We start from the raw sequence: 10829 nt of genomic DNA, 5'->3' as shown, positions 1-10829 counted from the left end.
GGCTTCTCTGTCAGTCCTCCTCCTGCGAGGACTCACTGTTCTGCTGCTGTTCCAGCACACACCGGTGGGCTTCCAGCCGGGCACTAGGTCTTTTATACACCAGGGCCTTTCTACTGCTGCCTCCACCTGTCAGCCTTTGCTGCCTTAGTAGCTTGAGGGCTCACAGCTGGGCCACTGGGTCCAGGCTCTGAGCAGGACGGGGTTGGTTCTGCCTTGACTTCTGACTGTAAGTCTTGTGCCTGCTCTGGAGAGTCACCAGCTTCAGGGCTGTCAGCCTCCTCACCAGGCTGTGCTGAATCAGGCCCCACTTCAGGCTGCGAGGTCAGAGGCAGCTCCATTGGGGCTGAATTCTCCTGGTAGAGCTCTTCTTCTGAGGAGGACCCATTCTCCAGGGACTGCCCCATGGCAGATTAGTTCACCTGGAGAAAATGGCCACTTTGGACATTGAACTCTATGGCATTGAAGTCCCTCCCGTCCCCAAACCCCTCCCTCCTCAGGCTCCGTCCCAAAAATCTCCCACCAATGGTGAAGAGGGACCTGGCAACCCTAGCGGCCACTTTGCCACTCATCCAGACTTCTCCCTGGGAGAGGCTGCTGGGGGATGGATGGAAGGAGGGAAAATTGAAGACTGGGGGACAGATGAAGGTAGATTGGCAGGTTGGTGAGAAGGAGAGAAGAAAGCAGGGAAAGGGGGGGCAAGCAAGCAAAAATTGTTGGAATTAGCTTTGCTTATAAATGATGTAAGACCATGATTACTGTGGTTAATATTCCTTATAATCTATCATAGTTGTTTAAACTTTTTTTTTTTAACAATGGATTAAGACTACTATAGTATTGTTTCTCTTGCAATGTGACATTTTACTAATATTGTTGGAAATACTTTCATATAATTAACATATTAGATTTATGATTGTTGGGATAGTAAACCTCTAGTTACCAATGGAATAATTTTTATTATTTAAATTGTGAATATTGCAACCACTAATTATCCTTTGGATGTAAACTTAACTTAGCTCTAGTTTTGAAATTCTTGTTTGTAAATTATTGAGAACAACATTGCTGCTGTTATCAAGGTTTTGCATATGATTATTTTACTTATACTGTCTTAGTAGTCTTCTAATACCATGAACACACTTCAGTTATGAGTATGCATCATAAATCTGTCCAATCTACAGCACCACCAGTGGTAACAAGAGCTACAAAATAACAGCAGATAAAAAGATCAGGAAATGAGTACTATAATTGAGATTTAAAGGCATACTGTCATTGAAAGTAAAAACATTAGAGGAAAACATATTAAAAATTTGACACAGTTGAACAAAACAGAGGGGGAAATTACTGAAGATAGGATGAATCAAAACAGTAATTAGATGAAACAAGGTCAAATATGACACAGATTTCTGCATTATTAGTTAAAGCCAAAGTTCAAAATCATAATAACTATATGGCAATTATGTCTGAACAGCTGAAAACTGATTTTGAGACTAAATTTAGTTGGGTCAGTATTAAAATTGGAGGCCCCATAGAGCCTGTGTAAAGTAACCGTTTATTTGTATTCCTGCAGGTGTGCCCAATTTCCCTAGGATATTTTAATTTTACAGAAATTACAGATACTGAGATATTGAGATGGCCTAGCATATTCCATTGATACTCCCAAAAGGGGTACTAATATGCTTTCAAAATATCTCAACACATTTTGAGTGAGATGGTGATCCTGTAATTGTGCATAGGTCCAAAGGATATAAACATAGCTGAAATTCCTATGCAACATTTTAAAATGTGTAAAGACTAATTGTTGATAGACATGCTAAGATATACATATCTTACATAGAATATCCATGAGGAATCTTAGTTTTTATTTCTTAAAATATTTATACCTTTCCTTTCTCCAGCTGCTAACATATGCCAAATGGCAAAAAAAATCACAATAAAATAATAAAAACATAAATGATGAACCATCTTCTGAATATTGCTGGTCAGCAGAAAAATTCATCACATTTGCTATATTGATAAAATTCACAACATTAACAGAACTACCTCAACAGAAAGACTGCTGAAAGAAGAAGGCTATCCTAGAAATAGGTATTTCATAACCCATTCCTGACCTCCAAGGACGAAAGTCCTTTAGAGGCCAAAAAGGGGCTGCACTGGCATTGGGGCCCCCATGCCAGCGCCCTTGCCACTTATGTCGTACAGAGTAGCCCCAACGCCGGCGGGGAGGCCCAGATGTTGGTCTCCCGGCGCTGCCATGGCAGCACCACCCAGGGATGCCGGCTGGGCCTTCCGCTGGCATCCCACCGGCACAGAGCCCTGCACCGGAGTCCTGGGGGACATTCCCAGGGCATGCTGGGAGGTGGAGCTGCCAGTAGGCAGCTTCCTGTCCCCTTTGTGCCCGCCGGTGGGGAGAACAGTGTTGCTGCGCCAGCTTTTTTGCAGGCGCAGCCTTACTGTTCTCAATGGGGCAAAATGCCCCATTTAAAAAATAAAAAGCCACCAAAATGCTTTTTAAAGCCTTTCAGCGCCCAGGAAACTTATGCCACTGATCCGCTGTGGTGTAGTGGTTAGAGTGTTGGACCAGGATGTGGGAGACCCGAGTTCAAATCCCCACTCTGCCATGGAAGCTTGCTGGGTGTCCTTGGGCCAGTCACATACTCTCTGCCTAACCTACCTCACAGGGTTGCTGTGAGGATAAAAGGAAGGATAGAATAATGATGTGAGCCACTTTGGATCCCCAGTGAAAAGAAAGGCAAGGTAGAAATGAAGTAAGTAAATAAAGCCAAAGAGTTGGCCTCGTGATTGAAACAGACCGAGCCTGAACAGAGAATAAGGGACCACTTCAAAAGATGACACCTCAAACAGAAACTTCCTGAAGGAGCACAAACAATGCACTTTCAGCTTCATACCAGGAGATGTGGTTCTTTAGCTATATGGCCGTGAAACATTTTAAAGTATAAGAAGAAATGAGTTGCACTAAATTGAGAGACTGAAACGCAGCAATTTGTTAAGGATATATAACGTTGGAAAAGAAAAGGATACCTAAAGGTCAAAAGGAAGTGTGTAGCACAATACAGAAGTATAACATTTCAATTGTGAGTTTTTGCCTTCATCTTACTAATAAACGTAATATGTCTTACCGTTAACAATGGATTTAAAATGTTTCTTTCAATGTTAGAGGGTTAAAAAGTTCACTCAAAAGAAAAAATTATTAGAACTATTAAAGTAGCATATATTTCATCAAGAGATCCACTTTAAAAAGAAACCTGATAAGACATGATTGATTAAGGAATGGCTTTTTTCTTTAGCTTTTGCAAAGACAAAAAGTATCACTGCAATTATCTCTGAAAGACTTGTATTTAAAATTAAGGAACAGTTACATGATGAAGGAAGTAGGGCGTTATTCTTTAAAAGATTAATAGACGATGAGCAATGGTTATTAAAATCATAATATGTTCTGAAAGGACCCGATCAATGTAATTATGAAATATCAAGAACAAAACATAATTATCATTGGAGATTTTAATAATGTGGCAAATCCTTCTTCAGGTAGAGTGAAATGGATGCAAATAAAGAAAATAAACTGGCACGGATGACAACGTAGGGCAATTTACGCTGGTCCTTTTGAACCGTGGCGGCAGCACAGTTCTCAGACTCTGGCGCGGCATCCCGCCAGCGTTTCCCTGGCCTATCTCCTCCCTTCGGGGGTATTCCAGGGGTGTGCTCAGGGGCGGAGCTGCCTTTAGGCAGCTTCCTGACCTCTTTCGGGTTTAAAATATGCCATTCTGCAGGTGTCAAGATACGCCTGCAAAATTCATGGCACAGCCTCATGGAACTCTCTGGGGAATTTATCTTACCATGTAACTGTATTAGACTTGATAAAATGTAGAAATTAAATCATTTATTATCATATAAAAATACTTAACATTTAAGATTAAATTAAACCTTTCTTTCAAATTAATATGACCCCCCAGGTGTCACATTATTTACAGTCCGGGCCGCTCTCAAAGTTCAGGCTGCTGTTAGAGCACAGTCAAGATGAATCTTCAATTACAGATGGATAAAAGTGTACCTTTGCTGATTATGTGACAGTTGATACTGGTTTTTTTTAAATAATTTTTATTGAATTTTTAACAAACCATACAATATACAAAAGAAAAAAAATACAGTACTATCAAAAAAAGAAAAAAGAAAAGAAAAGTGTAGAAGGGTATTTGTACAACATCAATATTCAATACAGTCATCAATTTAAGTAATCAAAAATACCCTTTCTCCCCCATCCACTGAAAAAACAAGTGACCCATCACCAGACTTCTGAAGAAGTGTCTGGTAGTTTTATTAATCAATTGTCTGAAGTTTAATTTTGCTTAAAAAATTATTTTCTATAACTCACTAAATAACATCATAAAATCCATTTTTGCCATCTTATCCCAATATGAGGTGGCCTTGGACCATGTTTGTTTAAATTCTTCCATATCATTTCCATGCAGAAATTCCGTTAATCTGGCCATCCTCATATATAACCATAATTTCTCTCTCCAGTCTATAATTGAAGGTTTATTTGTTTGTTTCCAAACTTTAGCTATCAGTTGATACTGTTGACCACTCCATTTTATGTAAAGAGGGCTGGGCAGGGACCCTCGGCAGGCGGCGTGGCAAGCATTCCCTGGCCTGCGCGCTTGCCGCCCCGCTGCCACCGGAGGGTTCCCCCAAGCCCCCCGTGCTCCATTCCCCCGGCCCGCGTGCTTGCCTCCCCACCGCCGCCAGAGGGTCCCCACCGAGCCCTCCCCGTGCATGTGTGTGTGTGCATGGTTTTTTTGCGCTGGGTGGAGGTTTCGGCGGTGCTGAAACCTCCTTAGGAGGCAACGCCGCTGGTTTGCCTCCAAAGCCCGGCGCAGGCATTCCTTTCAGGAACGTGCTGTTATACATGTTGTATTATGTATTGGTGTGCATTATAAGTAGTAGAAAAACCCAGTTCACCAGATTAGCCTCTGCCGCTCAGATCAGACTCCACCACTGCAAACCACAGCTCTTAACCACTACACCACGCTGGCTCCCTAAGTGATGTTATTAGACCACTGATGAAGGCCAGGGGGGTGAAATGCATTTGTGAATTATGGTTTTAGTTTATCAACCTGCATTAGTTGCCATTTGTGCTTTTTTTTAATATTAACATTTTAATGTTTTTATATAGACATCAGCACCTTAAAATAAATATATTTCTATACATAATTGAGTCTTTTCTCACTTAACCTTTGGGTACCCATTTTTTTTAAAGCTGTCACTTATAAAGTGGCATTTTATCTGAAAACTTTAGCTTATAAATCCTTGACGGATTGACACAGCAATGTCAATTTCCCCTGTCAGGTCATTAATCTTTCACAGGCTCTGCTGCAGCAGGGCCCTTGCTGTGTATGAACTGCTTTATTATTAACCACCATTCTATTATCATTTTTTCCCATCAGTGCTATTGAGACTCCTGATCCCTAAACAATGTCAAACCTTCAAAAATCTGTCAGCAATAAGTAAAATGAAAACATTTGTCTTTCACTACGTAAGTATTACATTTTTAAAATTAATATGAAGTGGTGAATAAGTACAGGTCAATAAAGGCAGGCAGCAAGAAATACCAGGTTGCATTCAACCAGCTTTTCTGCTGGTAAAAAAAAAAAGAGTTCCTTAGGACTACCCAAAAGGCTATGTTGGAGTCACGGGGTAAGCATGGAAAAAACCATATGAGATGAGGGCTGAAATAAGGAGGGAAATGGGTGAGATTGAAGAAGAAGAGTTGGTTTTTATATGCTGACTTTCTCAAACTTTTTTTTAAAAAGGAGAATCAAACTGGCTTACAATCTCCTTCCCTTCTTCTCCCCACAACAGACACATTGTGACGTACGTGGGGCTGAGAGAGTTCAGAGAACTGTGACTGGCCCAAGGTCACCCAGCTGGCTTTATGCGAAGGAGTGGGGAAACCAACCCGGTTCACCAGATTAGAGTCCGCTGCTCATGTGCAGGAGCGGAGAATCAAACCCGGTTCTCCAGATTAGAGTCCACTGCTCTTAACCACTACACCAAACTGGCTGGATTCCACCCACAGCAAAGATCTTTAACAAAACCATTATGTCTATTTCAGCTTTTAATAGCTTTGTGAAACAATGGAGGTGCAAAGATTGTGTTTCCGAATGATAATAATGGGATGGATCCAACTTTCTCATAAGTAGCATCCCTCCAACTCAACTGGCTTTTCTTCCAATGGAAGAGCTTCTTAATTTAGAGGAAGTTTCCTTAGATTGGAGGAAGGCTTCAAACTTGAGCCAAAAAGCAAAAAAGGTAGGATAGAAATATTTAAATAAATAAGTAAACTTTGCTCAGTGGAGTAGTCAGATGGGGTAGGATACATATAGAAACTTACTACTATGGAAAAAGGATATCAAAGTTGCCATATTGAAGAACGTAATTGACAGCTCTGGAACAGAAATTGTATAATGCAAAGCCAATGGCTCCTTTCCTATGGTCATTGCCATGTCTTCATTTAACTGGAGAAATAGAAAGAAACAGGTTGTATCCAATGATTACTTACTATTAAGTAAGGAACTTTGCTTTGTTGGAAGGATTCTTGCTTTGTCAGAAGGTTTCCTCCGTTGGAGGAGAACTCATTACTTAGTAGTGGAGTGGAAATGTTGGATCCAACCAATTAAAGGCATGATTCCTTAAGCAGTCAATGAATCCCAACAGGTATATGCCGTCAGTCAAGACGACTAAGAGTTATGGGTGAAAAGAACTGTAATTCTGTGCTAGAAGGCAGCGCCGGCACCCGAGCACCGTATCACTGTGTGGCGTCCCAGCGCCAGCAGGGATGCCACCCATGATGGTGTAAGTGCCCCTTATCCCAGGTTTAAATGGGCACTTATGCTGGCGTGGGATCATGCCACCTCTTAAGGAGCTTCAGCTTCCCCCTTCAGGATTGCAGCCATAGCGTGCATGCTAAAGATACAGCAGTCCCTCCAAGTCTTAAACTTGGGGTAAAACATAGGGCACTCTGTGGCATAGGATTAAGCCCATGTGCAATCCACATTATAGCCACATCTATAATGGTAGGAGTTTCCCTCAGCAATAGAAACTGCTTATATGTGAATAGCAGCATTGGTGAACCTTCTAACTCTGCAATTCTATGCACACAGTTAAGAGTAAATCCCACTAAATCCATCTGGGCTTATTTTGTTGTAAGCAAGCATAAGATTGGGTTGCCATAATTCAAGGATCCACATATGTTGTGTGTCCCTCCCCCTGAAAATGACTCCATATTAATAGCTTTGCTGATCTGACCATAGACCATTTAACCAGCATCCTTTCCCTTTCGGTGGCTAACTGGATACCCTATGAAGGCCTACAAACAAGGCAGAGATCCCCCCGCCACACACACATTGTTGCTGCTAGTAACGGGTATTGAAAGGGACACTGCTCTGAATATGGAGGCTCGTTTATAGATATCATTGCCGGCAGCATTAACAGAACTCTTCTCTATGAAACTGGCTAATTCCCTTTTAAAGCCATGTAAACCATCACTCTACATATTATAGCAGTGAATTCCATGAATTAATTAGGGACTGTGTGGAAAAAATGCTTTTTTTGTCTGTCCCAAATCTACTGTAAAGCCTTATATGGCCTGGGACCAACATAAGGATTGGCTTCGCCCCTATGAACCTATCTGTACACTCCAGTCATCATCAGAGGCCCTGCTTTGATTGCCCCTGCCATATGAATCTAGATGGGTGACAACCCAAGAAAGGGCCTTCTCAGTCATGGTATCAAAACTCTGGAACTCCCTCCCCAGGGAGATTTGTCTACCTCCCTCAATTGGTGTCTTTCGCCAGGAGGTGAAGATTTTGTTTGTTTGTTTCATCTGGCATACCCCCCCAATAACCGTTACCGGCCCTCCCTCTAGTATTGTTCATTTATGTTTTAATTGAATTATTTATGTTTTAATTGAGCCACAGCTCACTTCTTCAGATACAGTATCTGAAGAAGTGAGCTGTGGCTCACGAAAGCTCATACCCTGCCAGAAAATATTTTTGTTAGTCTTTAAGGTGCTACTGGACTCTTGCCCTTTTCTACTACTGCAGACAGACTAACATGGCTACCCACTGTGAATTATCTTCAGAATTCAGCTATGCTTTGGAGGTGAAAGAATTCAGCAGTTTATATTCAAACTAAAGTCAATGCATTTACCTGGGCTGAATAAAGACCTTGCATTCCTGGCTCATGACCAATGCTGATTTCTCCACCCCCATCTCTTCCCTGGACATCACAGACTCTTCTGCAGACCACGCCTAATCCCATCACGCCTGCTATTCACATTGACATACTGCTCACATTGACATACTAATGCTTGTCTGAATTCACTCTCCTCTACTGAAAGACAGATGGATTCACATTCTAGCTGTATCTGAAGAAGTGAGCTGTGGCTTACGAAAGCTCAGACCCTGCCAGAAAATATTTTTGTTAGTCTTTAAGGGGCTACTGGACTCTTGCCCTTTTCTACTACTGCAGACAGACTAACACGGCTGCCCACTGGGAATTATGTATATGTGTGTGTATGTGTATATATATCTATATCTATCTATCTATCTATAGATAGATATATGCTCATACCCCGCCAGAAAACATTTTTGTTAGTCTTTAAGGGGCTACTGGAGTCTTGCCCTTTTCTACTACTGCAGACAGACTAACACGGCTACCCACTGGGAATTATATATATATATATATATATATATATATATATATATATATATATGTGTGTGTGTGTGTGTGTTGTGTGTGTGTGTGTGTATAGCTATATCTATCTATCTATCTATCTATCTATCTATCTATAGATATAGATATATGCTCATACCCTACCAGAAAACATTTTTGTTAGTCTACTGGACTCTTTCCCTTTTCTACTACTGCAGACAGACTAACACGGCTACCCACTGGGAATTATATATATATATATGTGTGTGTATGTGTATATCTATCTATCTATAGATAGATATAGATATATGCTCATACCCCGCCAGAAAACATTTTTGTTAGTCTTTAAGGTGCTATGGGACTCTTGCCCTTTTCTACTACTGCAGACAGACTAACACGGCTACCCACTGGGAATTGTGTGTGTGTGTGTGTGTGTGTGTGTATATAGCTATATCTATCTATCTATCTATCTATCTATCTATCTATCTATCTATCTATCTATCGTATAGATATATGCTCATACCCTACCAGAAAACATTTTTGTTAGTCTACCGGACTCTTGCCCTTTTCTACTACTGCAGACAGACTAACACGGCTACCCACTGGGAATTATGTATATATATATGTGTATGTCTATATATATGTGTGTGTGTGTGTGTATATATAAAAACATTTGTGTTAGTCTTGAAGGGGCTACGGCGACCCACTGGGAATTCCCCCCCCCCCGCCCATGCAGAGTTCTGAGAATTCAGAGGGGGGACAAGAAGCGCGCGTCTGGAAAGCAGCCCGCCCACCCCAGGCGCCCCCTCCCCGCGCGTCAGTGCGCAGCGTCTCCGCGGCAGCGCCGGCCCCGGGCTGAGGCGCGCGCTGGCCCCCTCCTCGCTCGCGCGCCTGGGCCAGCGCGGCGGCTCCGCCCCTTCGGTGCGCTCCCTCCGCCCCCTCCTCCGCGCGCCTGGCTGGCTGGCTGGCTGGCGGGCGGGCAGGATGGGAGAGGGAGGGGAGCCGCAGCCCAGGGTTCCAGGTGCCGCCGCCGCCGGCAGGGAACTTTGAAGCCGCTCCAGCAGCAGCAGCAGCAGCCGCAGCATGGCGGAGCAGAGCGACTCTCCCGTCCACGTCCAGCAGCCCTCGCCGCCGCCCCAGCCCCAGCCGCCCCAGCAGCAGCAGCCGGCACCACCAGCAGCGCCCCAGCAGCAGCAGCAGCCGCCGCCCCCCGCCGCCTGGCCCATTTGCAGGGACACCTACGAGCTGCAGGAGGTGATCGGTCAGTGGCGGGAAGGGAGCGGCTCTCGGGGGTTGGCGGGGGAGAGGAGGGATGCGCCGCCAGCCGCCTCCGAGGCCTACCGGCGTGCCGGGTGTTTCCTCCAGCCCGGAGGCTCTCGTTGCGGCGGATGCGCCCGGCACTGCAGTGCCCGCTGCTGCAAACTTGACTAGTTCCTCCGCCTCCTTCTCCTCCGCCTCTCCTCCTTCTTGCAAGCGGCCGCCGCTTCTCCCCGCCTCCAGCGCTTTTCTTTGCTCCGCTGCGAGTCGGGAGAGGGAGGTGGTCGGCGGGGGTCTGCGGCCAGCCCGTGGCTTGCTTGCAGGGGAGGGGTGCTGCAGCGGCGCCCCTCCCCCAGAGCTTCCTCTTGAATTGGTGCACTTTCAGTCCACTTTCGTGAAACTGTAGAAAAGGGCAAGAGTCCAGGAGCACCTTAAAGACTAACAACAATATTTTCTGGCAGGGTATGAGCTTATATATATATATATATATACACACACACACATATAAATAGACATACACATATATATATATATATATATATATATATACACATAATTCTCAGTGGGTAGCTGTGTTAGTCTGTCTGCAGTAGTAAAAAAGGGCAAGAGTCCAGGAGCACCTTAAAGACTAACAAAAATATTTTCTGGTAGGGTAGGAGCTTATATATACACACACACACACATATATATAGACATACACATATATATACATAATTCTCAGTGGGTAGCCGTGTTAGTCTGTCTGCAGTAGTAGAAAAGGGCAAGAGTCCAGTAGCCCCTTAAAGACTAACAACAATAGTTTCTGGCAGGGTATGAGCTTTCGTGAGCCACAGCTCCCTTCTTCA

At 43.7% G+C, this 10829-nt stretch overlaps 1 protein-coding gene across 1 annotated transcript in view; it reads left to right on the top strand.

Annotated features, from left to right (window-relative positions):
* Positions 1-9711: 9711 nt before the first annotated feature.
* Positions 9712-10829, top strand: part of STK39 (serine/threonine kinase 39) — a 146911-nt gene continuing 145793 nt past the window's right edge. The window contains 1 exon segment of the mRNA XM_056861184.1: positions 9712-9988. Within this exon segment, the coding sequence (XP_056717162.1) occupies positions 9712-9988 (277 nt within the window).

This window comes from Euleptes europaea, chromosome 15, assembly GCF_029931775.1.
Source record: "Euleptes europaea isolate rEulEur1 chromosome 15, rEulEur1.hap1, whole genome shotgun sequence".
NCBI lineage: Eukaryota > Metazoa > Chordata > Lepidosauria > Squamata > Sphaerodactylidae > Euleptes > Euleptes europaea.
Note: the sequence above shows the minus strand (reverse complement) of the source record. Positions and strands in the feature narration are given on the sequence as shown.